The 21,961-nt window shown below is 37.7% G+C and overlaps 1 protein-coding gene across 1 annotated transcript; it reads right to left on the bottom strand.

The window, feature by feature from the left end:
* Window positions 1-428: 428 nt before the first annotated feature.
* Window positions 429-21,656, bottom strand: Smp_008620 (RHBDF1 protein (S54 family); the record flags this gene model as incomplete). Its single annotated transcript, XM_018791095.1, has 7 exons — window positions 429-433; window positions 756-948; window positions 10,486-10,633; window positions 11,694-11,794; window positions 12,635-12,811; window positions 17,120-17,483; window positions 21,595-21,656. 7 exons carry the CDS (start codon window positions 21,654-21,656, stop codon window positions 429-431), a joined length of 1,050 nt encoding a protein of 349 aa, XP_018645616.1.
* Window positions 21,657-21,961: the final 305 nt, after the last annotated feature.

Here is a 21,961-nt window from a genome sequence, read left to right as displayed (position 1 = left end):
CAACGGTGTGAATGTCTAACTTCAACCAATCCACGATTTTGAGCAACCGTTCATCAATTGTCTTCAATGATTTCCTATCTCACAATAGAGGTGGTTTGAACTCGAATCTCGCGGGTGCGGGATCGTGGATGTGCACTGCTGAGAAGTTCCATAATAGGACGAAACGGCTGTCCAGTGTTTCCAGGTTTTCCATGGTGGTCTAGTTTCAATTGACTCATGATTTCAACTATGAAAATACTAAAAAAATCTCCACAAAACCCCCTTCTAATCAACAAAATTCATTATTTAAATCCAATTTGGTAAAATACAATCAGATCGTTGTTTTACATTCACTTGTAAATTATCACAAAAATTTTTAGTCAATGGTAAACATGTAAAATAATTACAAAATTGACAATTAATAATTGGACCCCAAATAAATATAAGAATTAAGCTAATACATAATATTAACCATAGAATAGAACATAATATGATAATAAAACAACGATGATGACATTTAGAACGGTTTTGTTGTTGAAGCGGTTGTGGATGCATGGAAGAATGATGATGATGCTGTAATGATGTACGATTTATATCAGGAAAATTGAAATTAAACAGAATCGACGGTGTTGTTGTTGGTGATGTGATAGATGAATTATAATTATTATTATTATCAAATATATTTTGATTAACAGACGTGGCTATTGATGTAGTAAGAGATATAGATGGATAAATAAAACCACGAAATGGTAATATAATAAAAGATAATAGTATACCTGATAGAAAACTACCAGCATTTGCATAATTATCAATCCATGGTAATAAACCAAATGTGAATAATATAAATACTAATAAAATATTTCTTAGTAATGCATACCATGGATGTGCTAAAAATTGCCAACAATGGATTAAATCAACTAATGAGATACCGAGTAAAGCGAATTGTGCACCTGTAGGTCCAGTTTCTACCTAAGGAAAAGAAAAGTTCGGGATGGTAAGAAAACAATCGAAAGGAACTAATTTGACCGATTTATTGATATTAGTAGTAATAATAACGATTTTATTAAAAAGAGAAATACATCTCTAGATTGAAAATAGATTGAGGGCATGAATGACTTTGACGGAAGCAAAATACTTCAGGAAAATTTTATAGCTTAGTGCTGATCGAATGCTATCGATCAAGTCGCAATGTGGCCATTAGTCTAGATGACTCGACACTGTGTGCATTATGTTGAGATAAGATGGTGGTTGGAGGTGGTCAACAGGAAATCCTGGACCCGGGTTTCGTGCTACTTGGCACTCGTCAGCAAGGTGTACCTGTAATCTTGGGGGAACTGGTGCTCTCTGACGGATTTGATCCCGTGCCACTCAGCTTCACATTCAGAGACGTTGCCACTGAGCTAGTCGGGCCGCGACTGACCTCCTGTGGGACTAAGATGTAATCACGACTGATTGATCACTGGGTGGTGATCAATGTCATGAGTGTCAAGTCCTTCTTAGTGCTGATCGAATGCTATCGATAGAGATTAATTAATGAAACTTTGTATATATGAGTGGATCCAAACAATTTGAATAAAAAACAATGTAATTTAGTTTGCTACACCTTGGCAACTATTGATTAGAAAATAAAAAAGGTATTTCTGTCAATACACCTCATTAAATGATCCCAACAACGATTGACGTTTAATTATTGAATCATTTTTTTAAAATCAATCTCCAACTGGTTTTAAGTTAGCATCACAATACACTATTCGACTATTCTAACTAGATGTATACTTCAATAACTTTAATTTACTCATTTATACTTGTAGTTATGTAATCAACGAAATGAATCATATATCTGGGCCGTGGATGAGTACGACGAAACTTGTGCATTGTATCATGTAATTTCATAACTGTTATATCTTGTGACCGAGTGGATGCCTTGCTAATGTATGACGTGATAAGACCGCCAATAAGAGAGCAGCGAATTATCGATTGGAACAGTGACATACGAAAACCGTACGAGCAGTCTAGAGCACCTGTCGGTCCTGTTTCTGCCTAGCTCAGCCAGTTAAGTCCAAAACACCAATAACAGACTTTGTGGTATGAATCATTGTATTTCATACATGCTGAGTTTATATACCAATCAAGCAGACCACATAGTACCATAAAATAGAAAATAACATTTGTACAAGATTCAGCCAAATGTGGCTGTGAATAGGGGAAACAGTAATCAATAGACTGGGGATAACTCAAGAATGGTAAATCGTACAATAATAGTCCAAGGGTCAAAATAAATCTCACAATGCAAGGAACATGAATATAAGTAGTTTAATTATTTAGCAAATATACGATAAAAGTTATATGCATAATATGGGTCCATACATGGATCCCAAAGTTACGATTCACTATTGTTATCGGGATATAACAATAACCTTGCTAATTGTTATAACACGATACGTTTTAGTCAGACTAATGACGTATTCTTTATCTAAATTGGTTTCATGTGTGCTAGATTAGTCATTTTGGGTGATCATCGAGTGGGTGACAACCATATATGTCATTCGTCCATAGGAAGCAAAGCATACATCAGTGTAGCCGGCTCAATTTTAACTTTACACCAGTTAGCTAATCAAATTCTCATTAAAATTGTGAGTATAAAGCCGATAGGTCTAGTGAACAATTAAATTTTTTTTAAATTACTTGAACTGTTGTGGTATTTTAGTTTAGAGAAGTTAACACCTAGCCAATTGAATAAGATTCCAAGCAGTCAAGACGTTTAGAACTCAGATCGCACATCTTTCCGTCAATAAATCTTACACTTAAATGTACGACCCATTGATACAATAAAATAATCCCACTACTATATTTACTAAATAAATATAATCAATCAAAAAAGGATTTTATCTAGTTTAATAAAAATGCAAAGGTGGCATTTCATTTTACGTTTTCATAATAGATCAGAGGGGGTTTTGTGGAGAATTTAGTATTTTCATAGTTGAAATCATGAGTCAATTGAAGCTAGACCACCATGGAAAACCTGGAAGCACTGGACGGCCTTTTCGTCCTATTATGGGACTACTCAGCAGTGCGCATCCACGATCCCGTAATTGTTTATTCATTGATGTGATCCGCAAAACTAGAAGCCTGAACAAATTACGGAAGCTATTTTCGGGGACGTTAATTCATTTAATTCAAAGCTTGTAAAACTGTAACATTTACTTTTGCCCCTAGCCTATTCTACAGATCATAAGCTTTCGTTTGATGTATAATTCATTGCCATAGCATTTTCTGTTCTAAAGTTATTGTCATTTTGACGTAATCTTTTGTACCCTATTTTCTACTATAATTCCCCAGTTTTGGACATGATTGTATTTTTCTAATTATTGTACGTTGTGGTCCGCTTAGTCATCTATTTATTCATGTAACTTTTCACCCTAATCTGAATTGGGAATTCGAGTGCTAGATCGGGGTTGGAATAAAGTGATTAGTGTTCCAGCTGTCTTTGTCTTCTCTCTCTCTCTCGTGCTTGCCAGCCAATCAGGGACAGAATAGTTTTCGTCTCTCTACCCCTATTTCGAACTCACGCATATTAGCCTCAAGGTTAAGCCAGTCAGCCTACCGGGTCAAGGTCTTAATCTACATTATACTCGGCACTAAGTGGGTAGACAGATTCAAGGACGTAACAAAAGTGGCGACGGAGATTTTTTTTAAAAAAATATTGATTGATTCAAATCAAAATGTCTGTTTCTTTGGACGACCTTAAAACTATTCTACAAATTCAGCAAGCTCAGAATGATGCAAACCAAATGAAGCTTTTAGATGCATTGATGCAGAAGCTCTCATTTCATTCATCTTCAAATTCTCAGTCAGATAAATATGATAGCATCGTAAATTCTATTTGTGAATTCAATTATGATCCCGATTCTGGTATGATTTTCGATTCCTGGTTTCGTCGCTTTGAAGACACATTTCGTGTTGAATGCTCAAATCTTGATGATGCAGCCAAAGTTCGCCTACTCTTGAGAAGACTCGGAACACTTGAATATAACAAATATGTGAATTTCATTTTGCCACAAAATCCACGAGATTTATCATTCAATGAGACAGTTCAGATTTTATCTAAAATTTTTGGTGAACAATCCTCATTATTCAGCATCCGTTATCAGTGTTTTCAAATATCAAAATCCTTATCTGATGATTATCTCACATACGCTGGACAAGTAAATAAAGAATGCGAACGTTTTAGAATAAATGAAATTACAGCAGATCAATTTAAATGTCTGATTTTTATCTGTGGATTAAAGAATCCGGAAGATATGGATATACGTACCAGAATTCTATCGCGCATTGAGCAGGAGCCTAACATGACCCTGCAAATGGTCACAACCGAGTGTCAACGGTTGTTAAATCTTAAACATGATACCACGATGGTACAGCAAAATGCAAAGACTTCCAATCTTGCTTCAATAAATGCATGCAGATCTTCCAAACCTTCCAAACAAAAGACGGCGAACACACAGAAACCTTCTAGTAAACCACCATCACCATGTTGGTTTTGCGGATCATGGCACTTTGTGAAGTTATGCCCATTCAAGAACCACAAATGCCGCCAATGTCATCGCATTGGTCATAAAGAAGGTTACTGCTCCTCAGATAAACGTCAGTCCAAACATCGTGGCATAAATGTGAAGCGACAGCTACAGAGTCAAGTCAAAAGCACATTTGCAACTTTTAAAGTGGGATTTCAAAGTAAACGGAAGTACGTGAACTTATTAGTAAATGAAAAACCTATTCGTCTTCAGTTGGACACTGCTTCCGACATTACACTGATCTCCAAAAACACATGGAGTAAGCTAGGGTGCCCACGCATCCGACCACAGAGCATGTTGCTCGAAATGCTTCAGGCGACATAGTGAAGCTAACTGGAGAAGTCACCTGCAACGTGCAGTTCAAGGGACATAAATTTACTGATGTTTGTTATCTAACAAATCGGCATGATTTAGATCTATTGGGATTGGACTGGATTGAGAAGATTGATGTCTTAAATAGTTTATTAAATGAAGTATGTTCTCATAATCCTTGCTCTAATTCTATCCAAAATTCTCATGATATTTCTGAATCAAATGCCTCAGTTGTGTCATGTTCCCCTGATGTTTATGAACTAAATGCTTCCGATGTAACATGTTCTCGTAATATTTCTGAATCGAATTCCTCCGATTTAATGTGTTCTCATAATGATGTCAAATCAAATACCTCCGATTTGAGGTGTTCTCATAATGATGCTGAATCAAATAACTCCGATGTAACATGTTCACAAAATGTTTCCCCATCAAATTCATCAAACAAAGTATGCTGTCGTAATATCTCAAAATCTCATGCATCTTATGCCTCTAAAATGTCGACCACATCCCATGTAAATCATCTTCGACAAAAACATGCAGGTGTATTCCAAAACAAACTGGGCTGTTGTAAGTTCACCAAAGTTTTCTTGTCGTTAAAGCAAAATGCAAAACCTGTCTTCAGACCAAAACGACCAGTACCTTATGCTGCTCTGTCAGTCGTTGACCAGGAACTTGACAGGTTGGAAGCACTGGGTGTCATTCAGCCAGTAAATTATTCACCGTGGGCTGCTCCCATAGTAGTTGTGAGAAAGGCAAATGGGACTGTTCGCATATGTGCTGATTTTTCCACTGGTCTAAATGATGCTTTAGAGGATCACACTTATCCACTTCCCATACAGGAAGATTTATTTATCAAACTAAATGGAGGGAAGTATTTTGCTAAGATTGACCTTGCTGACGCATATCTCCAAATAGCAGTTGATCCAGTCTCCCAACCACTACTGACGATTAACACTCACAGAGGTCTTTATCAATATAAACGTTTGCCTTTTGGTGTGAAACCAGCACCAGCTATTTTTCAACAAATTATGGACACTATGTTGGCAAATTTGCCAGGAGTCGCTGTCTATCTGGATGATGTTATAGTTACAGGTTCCAGTAAGTCCGATTTATTTGATCGACTTGATGCTGTTTTGACCAAAATATCTGAGTATGGATTTTATCTAAAAGAAGAGAAGTGTAAATTTTTCATGGACTCGGTAAAATATCTTGGTTTTGTTTTCGACAAAAATGGACGACGCCCAGATCCAGAAAACGTACGAGCTATCCAAAATATGCCTCCACCATCTAACGTCGCAACTCTACGCTCGTTCCTTGGTCTTATCAGTTATTACAGTAACTTTTTACCACAATTGCATCGCCTCCGAGCACCCATGAACCATCTATTATCCAAAAATGTAAAATGGAACTGGTCCACAGAGTGTCAAAAGAGTTTTGACAAAGTAAAGTCACTATTAATATCGGACCTACTTCTTACGTATTTTGATCCCTCACTGGAAATCGTTGTTGCCGCAGATGCTTCTGATTATGGTGTCGGAGCTGTTATATCCCACAGGTTTCAAGACGGCACAGAGAAAGCTATAGCCCATGCCTCCAGAACGTTGACTTCGGCAGAACGCAAGTACAGCCAAATTGAGAAAGAAGGATTGGCACTAGTTTTTGCAGTTAAGAAGTTTCACAAAATGCTGCATGGTAGAAAATTTACCTTATTTACTGATCATAAACCCCTATTATCGATCTTTGGATCTAAGAAAGGTATACCAGTTTATACTGCAAATCGCCTCCAACGATGGGCTACAATGTTGTTGGGTTATGATTTCACTATCAAATACAAATCTACCTCTGACTTTGGTCATGCTGATGCACTATCGCGCTTAATAAGAAATCATAAGCTTGAAAATGAAGATACTGTCATTGCTTCTATATCAGTGGAAGAAGATGTAAGCAGCATGTTGCTCAATTCAACGCGAATTCTTCCAGTGACAGCTGCTCGAATCGCTGATCACACTCTCCGTGATCCTATCTTAAGGCAACTAGCTACATTTATCCGGCGTGGTTGGCCCCCACGTATAACATCTCATGAACTAAAACAGTATTATCAACGACGCCAATCTTTATCCATCGTAAATGACTGTATTATGTTCGCTGATCGCGTAGTAATTCCAAGTAACCTACGCTCACTCGTTCTGAAACAACTGCACACAGCTCATCCAGGTATTGGAAGAATGAAAGCTATTGCTCGAAGTTATGTATACTGGCCTAACATTGATGAACACATCGAAGATTTAGTGCGTGCGTGCAGAAAATGTGCTGCAGCCTCGAAATGTCCACGGAAAGCTGAACTCAATTCTTGGCCATCGCCGAAAGAACCTTGGTCGCGTATACACATTGATTTTGCCGGCCCATTTCAAGGTACATATTTCCTCATTTGTGTCGACGCCTACTCAAAGTGGCCAGAGATTCTACCCATGAAGCAAATCACGTCGCAAGAGACTATTATCGAGTTACGGCAGTTATTCTCTCGTTTCGGAGTCCCAGATATTCTCGTGTCAGATAATGGCACTCAGTTTACTTCTTCCATTTTCTCCGACTTCTGCAACAGGTTTGGGGTCAAACATGTTCGTTCACCTCCATACCATCCGCAATCAAATGGTCAAGCAGAAAGGTTTGTGGATACCTTCAAAAGAGCGCTACTGAAGGCAAGGGGGGAAGGGAAGATAAAGGAAATTCTTGATGATTTTCTGTTAGTCTACAGAACGACTCCAAATCCATCAGCGCCGAATAAATTGTCTCCAGCAGAAATTATGTTTGGTAGAAAAGTTAAAACTGCTCTCGATGCCATAAAACCAAAGCAAAATGGTGTAGGAAGAAACCAGAAGATGGAATCTCAATTTAATCGTCACCATGGGGCGAAAAGTAGAATCTTCCGAGATAATCAAAAAGTATTTGTCCGTGATTTCCGATACTCACCTCCACAATGGACCAGTGGACGCATACTTGGGAGACGAGGGAATGTAATGTATGTGGTGGAGGTTGAAGGCCAAAAGTGGATACGTCACGCTAACCACATACTGGAAAATTCTGGTACTCCTCAGAAAACCGAGAAAATGTGCTCATTGTGGGAAGTCTTCCTGGACAGTTTCGACATAGGAAGTCCAGCAACTAAGAAAACTGTACAACTGGAACAACATCCTATTAGGAGATCACAACGGAAACGCAGAAGGCCCGATATACTGCAGGTGGACCCGAAGAAAAGAGCATATACTTCTGAGGGGAGATATCAGTGATGATATCTTAGCTACTGTTTGTAATTAGTGTCTAACCGTTTTTCTTTTTTTTGTTTATTCCAGTTAACCCAATCGGTCACGACCACAACGCAATCCAGTTTTTCCTTTATGCACTCAGTCAATGGCAGTGATGACATAACTTTTTTTTTGTCAAGGGGGAAGATGATGTGATCCGCAAAACTAGAAGCCTGAACAAATTACGGAAGCTATTTTCGGGGACGTTAATTCATTTAATTCAAAGCTTGTAAAACTGTAACATTTACTTTTGCCCCTAGCCTATTCTACAGATCATAAGCTTTCGTTTGATGTATAATTCATTGCCATAGCATTTTCTGTTCTAAAGTTATTGTCATTTTGACGTAATCTTTTGTACCCTATTTTCTACTATAATTCCCCAGTTTTGGACATGATTGTATTTTTCTAATTATTGTACGTTGTGGTCCGCTTAGTCATCTATTTATTCATGTAACTTTTCACCCTAATCTGAATTGGGAATTCGAGTGCTAGATCGGGGTTGGAATAAAGTGATTAGTGTTCCAGCTGTCTTTGTCTTCTCTCTCTCTCTCGTGCTTGCCAGCCAATCAGGGACAGAATAGTTTTCGTCTCTCTACCCCTATTTCGAACTCACGCATATTAGCCTCAAGGTTAAGCCAGTCAGCCTACCGGGTCAAGGTCTTAATCTACATTATACTCGGCACTAAGTGGGTAGACAGATTCAAGGACGTAACATTCATAATAGTTTATTATGTCTAGATCTGTAAAGTCAAGTTATTTACTATAAAACTAGAATACTTGGTTATCGATCTGTTGCCTGTTTTGTAACAACTTCATAATTCGTGTGATAATGCGACCTACACCTCAATGTACAATATTCTGTACATCTCTAAGTCATGTTGTCATTATTTACTTCTTTTTTTTCTAAAGTCATAGAACAACTAAATATCAAGAAGTTAATTACCTCGTTAATTTTTACATATTCTCACTCTATACCAATGAGGTAAAATAAATTTAATTTGGGATGTCATTCGTTGCCTCATTTTGAACTCATCAAATAATTAATTATTTTTTTAAACAAATAGAAGCTTATTTTACATAGTATTACATTTTCAATATAATTAATTAGTCATAATTCTAGTGGGAAGCAGTGACCAGTGGAGTTCAACCACGTCTGTTGTCAGATAACAACTCACTGAAGACAATTGGTGAACGGTTGCTCAATCTTCGTGAATTGGTTAAAGTTAGACATTAACACCGTTGGATGCCGGCTCAGTGATCTATCGGTGAAGTGCTCTGGCGCAAAACTGGTAGTGTAATGAACAAAATACTAGTTGGGGACAATCGAATGTATTTAAACACAAATTACAGACTATCTAACTAAATTCTGATAACCATAGAGCAAACAATTAATTTGCAAATTAACAATCAATTGTCTCAATCTTCACTGTTCCTTCTGTAAATATCACTCCATCTTCTCTAATTCTATTGTTCATGCATTTTCCTACCAATTGCGCCTCATTTCAGTTTTTTCCTTATCAGTCTTCTACCAAAATACATTCTATGTTTGACCATCGCCATATACTACTTATATGGATATAAGTAGACCACACTACAGTAGGTCCTGGGTTCGAATCTCGTGGATGCGCACTGCTGAGGAGTCCCACAATAGGACGAAACGGCCGTCCAGCGTTTCCAGGTTTTCCTTGGTGGTCTAGCTTCAATTGACTCATGATTTCAACTATGAAAAAGTCATAATTCCGTTTAATAAAGATCACAATTGTGGTCACCTAAATTTAAGAAACTCTTTTTACTGTTGGAACTCCAACACACAAACGTATTTCTAGAAAAATTAATCCATCCCTTACTATTTGAAACAGATAGGATCAAATAATTGAGGTAAAATGTAAAGCGAATTGTTACCGAATTTGAAAAAATTACCTTATTTATTGGAAATAAGCTTTTCATTCAACATTTAAAACTACGTTTTTGTTTGGTCGTGGAGGCAAACGGTCATATAGTAAACTGACTGAATTTCAAATCCTTAGAAACTTTATTTTTTCTTTTGCTCTTGCCTGATTGGTGGATAGCCATTATGATAGAATGATTTAATGCTTATGAAATAATCAAAAAGCTCACTCCTAAGTGACGGAGGGATTAGTGGTATGGTCAAGAGAGACAACGAAAGTTTCGGAATAAAACTATCCAGCTCAGAGTACATAACGCTATCAAAAGCATCCACTTGAGCTACAAATCCTTTTCATTATTTATTTATATTTTCAATGATTTTAAACAATTCAGGGTTTACACCCACTTATTAAACAAATCAAATAACTTACTTGATACGGTAGGAATATTCCAGATGTTAAGCTTCCAATACAACCGGATAAAATATACACTAAAGTGATACGATGCCAACCAATCATTTTTTCTAAATCTCGCATAAAAATCATTTGGACACCAAGCGTCAAGATTAAATGTAATACACTAGAAAAAGATTGATAGTACATGGATGAAAAAAATGTTCAGAAAGAAGTTGACTTTTTTTACTTTTTTAAGTCGTTACGTGATATGACCATGTGATATGAACATAGTCCCCAAAAATCATTAAACTCTTACAGTCCGGATGGTGAACGAACAATGTTATCAGTTCGGAAGAATCGTGATTTTGTTTACAATTGAAAGGTAGGTCTTGGTGCTACGAAAGGTTACCAAGAATAAAACCACGGCCTACAATCCTTGCTTAGAGCATTTGGATCATGATATCAGATTAAGATAAGACGACTGACTCTTTTTGCTTAACTACGTCTTCAGTTTGTAGGTCTACGCCATTGACTCTTACCAATCCGACTTCATATTTGCACACTATTATGAATAAAGTAAGTCAAATCAGTCAACGGTAGCATTAGTCTGCTTATTTTGTCTAGTGAATAAAACTGCGTTGACTGACTTTTATTTATTTATTTAGTCACGAGTTCTTTGAAAATAATAATTGTTAGGCGATAGGAGGCAATCAACATAAAATCCTAGACAATAATCTCGTGTTAGATGGCAATCATAAGCTTTTATGTACAACATCTTATCAATTCGGATGCTGCTCTTTAGTTTATTTGAGATAAACAGCACTAATAAGAAAGTATGCGAATGTTTTATCCCAAAGACAGATACCCCAACAGTGAGCAATCCAATTAGAAAATCGAGCCAAAGACTTTCATACGTCCAAGGGACAAGATGCCTCTAAAAACCCAAGTTATTATTCGATTGTTTACATCTCTAACTTTAATTAATTTACGATACAGAGCGAACGCCATCCAGTACCATTAGTGATATAAGTCTATTACCTAACTCGGCTGAACCCCAATGATCACAATTTCTTTCTGGGACATAAAGAGAAACGAGTACGTAAGACAAAGTAGTTGTCTGGAACATTGCAATTTTCAATGATTCCTCATATGGATGTCAGTTCTTGATAGAAAGTATTTTCATATACATATATATTTATACAAATTAAATAATTTGAAAGGAAAAAATGACGATAAAACCTTACCCAGCATGAAGAAATAATGAAGTAAATATTCGATACATTTGATTTGGATATTCATTATTTGTGAAAGGTGACATACCACAAATTTGATTCAAACAATTCACCTAAAACCGGAGAAAAGTGGTAATTAGTATTAGTAATGACCAAATAAATCAATAAATAAGTTCAACTGATGAGATGTGTGTAGATAAGAGAGCAAACAAACCCAATTACTATGAAGGAATTCAAGAAAAGTCAGACTAAAAAAGTTAGGGAGACGTAGCAAACATCCCAGACACTCAACGAATAATGAACTACAGCCTCATTAATCAACTTTTCATTTCTAAATGAAATAGTACGCCTAACTCAGAATTACGCACTTAGTAATTTCATTAGATGTAAGAAACATTTTGTAGACACTTTTAATCAAAAAATTACAAACTACGCGAGTTTTTTTGCTTTCATCAACCCTATCCCACAGTCTTAGAGTAATACAGATGGAACCGCTTCTTCTTTATGACAAACAACCGAACATCTTGTCTTTCCCAAAGATGGGTGCATACTAGTAAATAGAAAGCGAGCTTCTTAAATCTGTGTCCAGAATTCAGCAACATTTAACTCATCACATTAAAAGATAAAATGCTGGGCTAACCTATTCCCAACGGTCAAAATATGGGTTGACATAGATCAGTCCTGATGTAATATTTTATACTTAGTGAAGAAACAAATCTCAAACATTCTTACATTGCTACACAAAGGGTTTGGAAAAATTCATTTTGTTCGTTTCTTCAACTTGTGCTGTTGTTGAACATGTGGGAGATGGACTGTCTTATTGAACGTTCAAGTTTTTGTATGGATTTCGAGAAAATAAATTATCCTACTGTAATACATGGGAGAGAGGATAAAACGAAACAATTTTACTTTTCAAAAAGAATTGTCATTATTATCAAGTTGAATTTATTTACTTGTGAACATAATGCAGCATTTGGATAATAAAAGCCTCGAACAAAATCACAATGTTCTTGTGTAGTCATAATGCATTCACCTTTTATGCCTAAACAACATGGATGACCAGTTACTTGACATTCCATATGTGGTGCATAACCACCCATATTCGGTACAGTATCAGGTAATTCACAAATCTAAAATGAACGAGACATTCATAACACATTAATGCATTGTCATTGCCACTAAAAGCTTCAGTGACTAGTTAATTCAATATTTGATGATCACTACCAATGCATGAAAATACAAGACAAGTTTGAATGCGATTAAAATTACTTTATTGTTAGCGTGACTACGCCTGAAGCCCCTCCGGGGGCTACTGCCGGTCCGAAGCCCGTATAAAGGAGGAGGGTTGGGCATAGGGTTAGCGACTCCATCCCGAAGAAAACTAACTCGCTAAAAAAACGCTAACCAGAAAAAGGTATTCAAACCATTTGAACTCCGCCCTGGGAGTCAAACGATCTTCATTTAGAGTTATGACGCATCATGGTGAAAGCCGAATTCCTTTGGAAACCACGAGGACGATGCCTCTTCTAACAACCAGAGCAACAATTTTTATAGACACATGGAATGCTCGTACAATGTGCGAGACCGGGACAGTCTTCCAAGTCGCTGCAGAAATTAGGAGATACAACTTGGAGGTGCTTGGGATCAGTGAAACACATTAAAAGCAGGTTGGATAACAACGACTATCTTCAGGGGAGCTTCTGTTATACTCTGGCCATGAAGAAGGAAATGCCCCGCATACACAAGCAGTTACATTGATGCTGTCCAAACAAGCACAAAATGCACTTATTGGATGGGATTCTCATGGACCAAGGATCATCAAAGCCTCCTTCAAAACAAAGAAAGAGGGCATTACAATGAACTTCATCCAATGCTATGAGCCTACCAACGACTACAATGAAGATGTTAAAGATCAATTCTACGATAGGATGCAGTCAATCGTCGGAACGTGCTCAAGAAAGGACCTGACCATTTTGATGGAAGATTTAAATGCCAAGATTGGAATGGAAAACACTGGATACGAAGACGTCATGGGACGACATGGACTGGGAGAAAGGAATGAAAATGATGAGAGATTCGCAAACCTATGTGCCTTGAATAAACAGGTCACAGGCGGCACTATATTCCCGCATAAACGCATTCACAAAATCACATGGACTTCACCGGACCACACTACGCAGAACCAAATCTACCATATCTGCATAAACAAAAAGTTAAGGGGGACGATGAAGGATGTGAGAACCAGGAGAGGAGCTGATATAACATCCGATCATCACTTGCTGGTCGCCAAGATGAAACAAAAACTTGGAAGGCACTGAACAACGAGGCGGACATCACAAACGTTTAATACGGCTTTTCTTCTGGATACCGACAAACTCAACAAATTCAAGATAGCCCTCAACAATAAGTTCCAGGCCTTTCACGAGCTACTCAATGGAGAAGGAACTACTATGTAGAACAACTGGAAAGGTATCAAGGAGGCAATCACTTCAACATGTCAGGAGGTTCTGGGCCACAAGAAGCACCATCACAAGGAATGGATCACTGTTGATACACTGGATAAGATTGAAGAAAGGAGGAACAAGAAGGCAGAAACCAATATCAACTGAAAAAGAGCAGAAAAAGTCAAGGCATAAGCCGAATACACAGAGGCAAACAAGCAAGTGAAGAGGAGCGTCAGAATAGACAAACGTAAATATGTGGAAGATTTAGCAATGACAGCGGAAAAGGCTGCAAGAGAAGGAAGCATGAGACAACTGTATGATAAAACAAAGAAACTTGCTGGAAATTACCGTAAACTAGAAAGACCAGCGAAAAGCAAGGAAGGCAAAGTAATCACCAACATTGAAAAAGAACGGAACAGGTGAGTAGAACACTTCCAAGAACTCTCGAATCGGCCAGCTCCTCTGAACCCACCCAACATCGAAGTAGCACCCACGGACCTCCCAATCGATGTTGGCCCACCAACAATTGAAGAGATCAGCATGGCCATCAGACAAATCAAGAGCGGCAAAGCGGCGGGACCAGACAACATCCCGGCAGTAGCACTGAAAGCAGATGTAGCAGCAACTCAAAAGATACTCCACATTCTCTTCAGTAAGATTTGGGATGAAGAACAAGATGTGAGGGCGAGGATCGGCAAAACAAGAGCAGCATATTTACAACTGAAGAACATCTGGAACTCGAAACAACTGTCTGTCAACCAACACAGTTGTCTACGCAAGATACTTCGGATCCGTTGGTCAGACACTATCAGGAACAAACTACTGTGGGAGAGAACAAACCAGATTTCAGCGGAGAAGGAAATTAGGATGATGGCTTTCGTAGTTCTCCAGGTTTCCGCCCCATACAGCAGAACTGTCTTGACATTTGTATTGAAAATTCTGATCTTGGTGTTGGTTGACAGACAGTTGTCTTGAGTTCCAGATGTTCTTCAGTTGTAAATATGCTGCTCTTGTTTTGCCGATCCTCGCCCTCACATCTTGTTCTTCATCCCAAATCTTACTGAAGAGAATGTGGAGTATCTTTTGAGTTGCTGCTACATCTGCTTTCAGTGCTACTGCCGGGATGTTGTCTGGTCCCGCCGCTTTGCCGCTCTTGATTTGTCTGATGGCCATGCTGATCTCTTCAATTGTTGGTGGGCCAACATCGATTGGGAGGTCCGTGGGTGCTACTTCGATGTTGGGTGGGTTCAGAGGAGCTGGCCGATTCGAGAGTTCTTGGAAGTGTTCTACTCACCTGTTCCGTTCTTTTTCAATGTTGGTGATTACTTTGCCTTCCTTGCTTTTCGCTGGTCTTTCTAGTTTACGGTAATTTCCAGCAAGTTTCTTTGTTTTATCATACAGTTGTCTCATGCTTCCTTCTCTTGCAGCCTTTTCCGCTGTCATTGCTAAATCTTCCACATATTTACGTTTGTCTATTCTGACGCTCCTCTTCACTTGCTTGTTTGCCTCTGTGTATTCGGCTTATGCCTTGACTTTTTCTGCTCTTTTTCAGTTGATATTGGTTTCTGCCTTCTTGTTCCTCCTTTCTTCAATCTTATCCAGTGTATCAACAGTGATCCATTCCTTGTGATGGTGCTTCTTGTGGCCCAGAACCTCCTGACATGTTGAAGTGATTGCCTCCTTGATACCTTTCCAGTTTTCTCCATGGTAGTTCCCTCTTCATAGAAGTTGTTATTTTAGTGATGGTAATATATAAAGGAAAGTTTGTATATAAGAATATAGTATAGGAAGGAAGACAGATCTGAAGCCACTTTTTTATCTCAAGTTTTAAGGGAAGATAAAGAGTGTATACACCTACGTCACTGTGATCGATTCTGTGCCATGTCACCTAGAGTCTCTAACCATAGGTTACTATAGTCATGTGGACCCCAACCAAGTATTCTGCATATACCAACATGGCTCAGACTAGAAGTCAGTGACTTCAAGCTTTGAAGCCGCGTTTTAGTTTGGCCGCCCCTAACTCCCTTCCAACCATCCCCAATACTATTCAGCATAGCGCGTCGTGTTAATCGTTGTTCAGGCATACATAACACGTGGCCCAACCATCTCAGTCGGTGAAGATTCATGACCTCATCGATTGATTTACCATCATTCCCTAATATCCTCTGTCTAACCTCACTATTACTTAGCCGGTGATCTCAGCAGATGAGAGCAATATTTCTAAGGCATCTGTGGTCAAATACTAGTAACTTACGAGTATCTTCTACTCTTAATCGCCACGTTTCGCAGCCGTAAATTAGAACACAGCGAACTGCTGCGCAGTATACTCGCCTTTGGGAGTAACAGGCGTAAGTAAGTAAGTAAGTGAGTAAATAAGTAAGTAAGCAAGTAAGTAGTGTTAGCGTAATAATCAAATAATGACGTGAATACAAATACAAGTTCTTGTACAAATATTTTGTAGTAGACAGAATTGTTCAAATACTACTGAGTGGAGAGGGTTCGAAAGTGTTAAGCAATGATAGAATATCAATGGTTCTAACCATTGAGTTTGAACTCCAGGTAAAATATACATAACTACATTTTGAAAATTAGCTGGCACAATGGATATAGACATTTGACTTTCGATCATTTTGTCCCTGGGTTTAAATCAACTATCCTTCCGCTTACTTTGACTTCAGTTTATGGATAGTATTAACAAAAGGTGGTATTTACTGAGAACTTTAAGCACAGTGACATATTTTCTCCGGTTGTTCGAATGCAAATTATTTAGTACCATATATTGCTTTCAAACATCTGAAACAGAATACAACCCATTGCAGTATAGTGCTTTTCCACGAACGGTTGTATATTATTCATTAGCTGATAGGTAGAGGATCAGTCAGTTTGCTATTGTCTTAGGGATATAAGTTGTCGTACAGAACCTATATTCAAAAGGGATTAACGGGGTATACGGAGTAACAAAAACAGAAATTGACAAAATATGTTAACATTTACAGGCCATTTAGTAACATCTGTCTCTGACCAAGCAAATGCTCCAATAGAACGTGGTCGAGCGCAAAAATCTGGATCTAATCCACACACAGGTCCAGCTTTACCAATCAGTCGTGTTGAACGTAGAGAATGTATAATACTTGATATATTATTATTATGACTGTGCGAATTAGTTACAGGATAAGAAGAACTCAATGTATGTACGTAAATTTCACGATCTGCAACATTGGTAGAAAGTAATTCTGTAGTTTGTTGATTACTGAAATTAACTGTTTCATAATGAAGCCATGTAGCAAGTGTACGAGAGCATACTTCTCTATGAGTCTGATAACAACCACCACCATCGTTACGAACGCAACATCCTGAACTATAGAAGAAAAGTAAAAAATATTTAACCCATACATAAACACCTAAACAAATACACATGAAAATTATGGGTTTTTTTATTATATAATATACGGCTTAACAATTTTTTGTTCCTAGCATTTGGATCAATCGAACTAGACTGATGATCACGATAAGACTGAATAAGAAGCTAAAGTGTCATATGGGTAAACAGCGATCAAGAAATAAATATACAGGAGATAGCTTTAGTTAGGTGAATAGTTTACTTGCTCACTATAGCTTGCCAAAACTATATATAACTAACAATACAAACTTAGAACGCTGAATGTCTTAGTTATCATCAAACTGACTGACAAATAGTAAAGGGGGTTCGTCCACAGTAAATCTCTCCACACGGTACTCTAAAAGCACTAGTGATTCGATAGAACTTATTCTATGGAAGATAATGTTCATTGATTTAAGCCTAAATAAATTACAATAACCTGTGGTATATTCACTTAAAATTTTATTTAAATCATCTGAATCATGTATCAGGAACAATCAGTTAGAGGAAAATAATTTAAGAGAAATTTTAAGTCCAGAAACATGACCATCTCTACATGAATTAAAGGTGGAAGTTGAGGAGTTTGAGAAGGTAATATTACCTCACTTTAAAGTACTAAATTGATGTTATTATATTAACAAGACACCACCCTGTTTCTAACCTAAGAATTATATATATATATATATAATTCCCAGGTGATTTTTTTAATATAGGTACTTGGAATGTCCGGACAATGTGGAAGAGCAGGAAGACCAGTCAAATAGCTACGGAAATCAGGAGATACAACTTGGTGCTGCTCGGAATCAATGAAACCCATTGCATCCAAGCTGAACAGAAAAGATTAAGTTTGAGAGATATGCTGCTATACTATGGTCATGAAGAAGAAAATCCTCCTCACACACAAAGACTTGCTCTGATGCTGTCCAAATAAGCACGTAAAGCACTTACAGGATGGAAATCTCTGGGTCCAAGATCATCAAAGCCTCCTTCAAAACAAAAAAGGTGAGAATCACAATGAATGCTATCCAGTGTTATGCGCCTACCAATGATAGCAATGAAGACGATAAACACCAGTTTTATGAGAGGCTACAATCGATTGTAGAGAAGTGTCCAAGAAAGGACCTCACCATCCCGATGGGGGGCTTAAATGCCAAAGTCGGAATGGACAACACCAGATATGAAGATATCATGGGACGACATGGACTGACTGGGATAAAGGAATAAGAATGTAGAGAGATTTGCAAATTTAAACGCATTCAACAAAATAGCTATGGGCGGCACAATATTCTTATGCAAACACATACACAAAGCTACATGGGTCTCACCAGTCTACATTACAGAGAATCAGATCGATCATATTTCCATCACTAAAAATTTCAGAAGGTCAACGAAAGACATGAGAACTAGGAGAGGAGCTGATATAGCTCGGATTACCACCTGGTGGTTGCCAAGATCGAATTGAGGCAAAAGAAGCACTGGACAGACAATGTTGCTAACTCTCCCTTTTTCTCTTTTGTCTGATTGTTGAATGCATTATGAAGACCTCCACACCAGTGGCAAGCACGGAATATAACGGATAGCTCACATGCAAATAGACGATTTGGACTTCGCAGATCACCTGGCTCTTCTATCCTTTACACACCAACAAAGCCAAATGAACATAGACAATATAGCAGCATTTCTACAGCAGTATACCACAAAATACATAAGGGAAAACAAGGTCCTCAAATACAACACAGAGAACACCAAACTAATCACACATGATCGAGGAACTCTGGAAGAGGTGGAAATTTCAACGCGCCTGAGAAGAATCATCGATGAACAAGGAGGATCTGATGCAGATGTAAAGGCAAGGATGTGCAAGTTAAGGGTAGCATTCCTGCAGTTGAAGAACATATGGAACTCAAAACAACTGTCAACCAACATCAAAGTCAGAATCTTTAACACGAACGTCAAGACAGTTCTACTGTACGAAGCTGAAACTTTGAGAACTACTACAACCATCATCAAAAGAGTACAAGTGTTTACAAACAACTGTCTACGCAAGACAGCCAATGTCCGTTGGTCGGATACCATCAACAAAAGCCTACTGTAGGAGAGAACAAACCAGCTTCCAGTTGAAGAGGAAATTAGGGAAAGACGCTGGAGGTGGATAGGATATAGATTGAAGAAATCACCAAACTGCATTGCGCGTCAAATGCTAGATTGGAATCCTGTAGGGAGGCGGAAAAGAGGAATACCGAAGACCATATTGTACAGGGAATTTGAAGAAATCAAAAGGATGAATAGCAACTGGGAAGGACTGTTCAGGACAGAGTTTGATGGAGAATGCTGGTGGGCGGCCTTTGCTCCTCCATGAGGGGTAACAGGCGTATGTATCGCTGTTATTAACTTGAGTGTATTAACCAGCAACATAATTTTAATGATGCATTTTCACATTAAAAGTATTTTCCCACAAGTATCTCAGATGACTTTTCCAATATTGCAGAATCCGAACTATTTCGGCTGTGACTCAAACGCTATAATTAGTCTGCCTGCCGTAACAATAACTAACATTTTTTGTTGAACATAACAGAGAAAATGAAAGCATGGTGACTCGTAACTGAGCGTTGTATGATTTGAAATCACAGAACTTCAATGGTTGTGTGTTGAGAATTAAACTGAACTAAAGTATTCAAAAATGAAGAGTCTAGTATACTGATTGTGACTTGACACTTCACTTCAAATCATTCTGACCTTTATTAAATGACCTTTCTAATTTACAAATAACACAGTTTTGAAGTATATATGTCGTAACAGATGCAAACGTCCACCATTTTAAACATATAACATTGTCAAATTCATTAATACATCCCCTACTTTGGCCTTTGTACGAAATTATAATTACGGACTTAAAACTGTAGAACCTGATGACGAAGTTATTGAAAACAATTGTTTGCCCAAATATTCTTCATTTTTGAATATTCTATGGGGATTTTTAATCTAAAATAGTTTTAATACTGTATTAACCTAGAACTTCCTTCAGCATCATAACAAGGCAATTAACTGGCGAATGTAACCCCTCTATCAAATTTCGTACAGTCAGAGATCAGTTAATATCCAACATTTAGGATTTCATTAAAATGGTTTTTTTAAATTACATTTTATGGGTAGATATGTTTAAAATCTAACAGTTGAATTCATGAGTCGATCTAAGCTAGGCCACCATGAAAGACCTTTCGTCCTAGTATGGGACTCCTCAGCACTGCGCATCCATGAACCTCCCGCGGGATTCGAACCCAGACCCTATCGGCCTCACGCGTGAACGCTTAACCTATAAGCCACTAAGATGGTCGACATCCAACGGTGTTAATGTCTAACTTCAACCAATCCACAATATTATACCACCGTCCACCATTGTCTTCAATGATTAAAGGCCTCACAACAGACGCGGTTGAACTCCACTGATCACAGCTTCTCACTAGAACTCCATGAAATACCTCTTGAAGCCAGTCTCTAGTGAGCACATGATGATTATTATCAGAATCGAGGGTTTGCGGGAGCTGGAGTAATTTAATAGGTTAATTCATGAGTCAATTTTTAAAATTAGGAAATTAGTCACTCGGTGAGACTTCACAAATTTTGTTTGGTTTGCTTGGGATATTTGTGCCAACATTGGTCACATGACTTTGAGGTTCAATAAATGCAGTTATGATTATGTAACTGGTAACTGGTGATTCCCGTGAGATTCATCCAGTTTCAGAGATGTTTACACTGATTGAATATTGAATGGTAACCAACATTATGTTTCTGTAGTCCTTAGTGCTATTAGAATTCAAATGAACAACTTTAGCTACAACTGCTAACCGAATCGACTTGACATCACGCTTTGTAATGCTGGGTGGTTGATTTGCAAATTCTAATCAACCATCTTAGATATAGTGATTCAGTATTTCTGGTCTATCAATAACTGTGGGTTAAAGTCTAATAAACCCATTAGAATTATTTTTATCAACCTTGCTGCCTGACTGAATGAAGTCGTAATGATTAGACAGTTAGGAATTTATAGAAATACTCATAAATTGTTCAATGATCAGATGAGAAAACTTACGCACGATCAAATTTCTTTTGACGTTTAATCACTGAATCATGTAATATTGAATCAAATCGCATACATGGTGGAAAACGTGCACCTAATCGGACTAAATCTGTTTGCCTTGGACCTATCCATAGATTTTCATATTCTATCCAACAAACTTGATCAACGGTCAATGTGGGCAGTAACACTTTACCAACGATACGTGTAGCTATCCCCAAACCAATCGGTGCAAATCCATAACCGATTGAACCAGCAATAAAAATCAACATATGAATAAATGTTATCCAATATGTAAAATATGGTCTACATTTGAATATAGGTGTTTTCGAATTAAATAAATAAAACAAAATTATTCGTAGAATAGTGAACATATAAGTGA

The sequence above is a fragment of the Schistosoma mansoni genome (assembly GCF_000237925.1).
Source record: "Schistosoma mansoni, WGS project CABG00000000 data, chromosome 4 unplaced supercontig 0032, strain Puerto Rico, whole genome shotgun sequence".
Taxonomy (NCBI): domain Eukaryota; kingdom Metazoa; phylum Platyhelminthes; class Trematoda; order Strigeidida; family Schistosomatidae; genus Schistosoma; species Schistosoma mansoni.
This window is presented reverse-complemented; position numbering and strand designations above follow the sequence as displayed.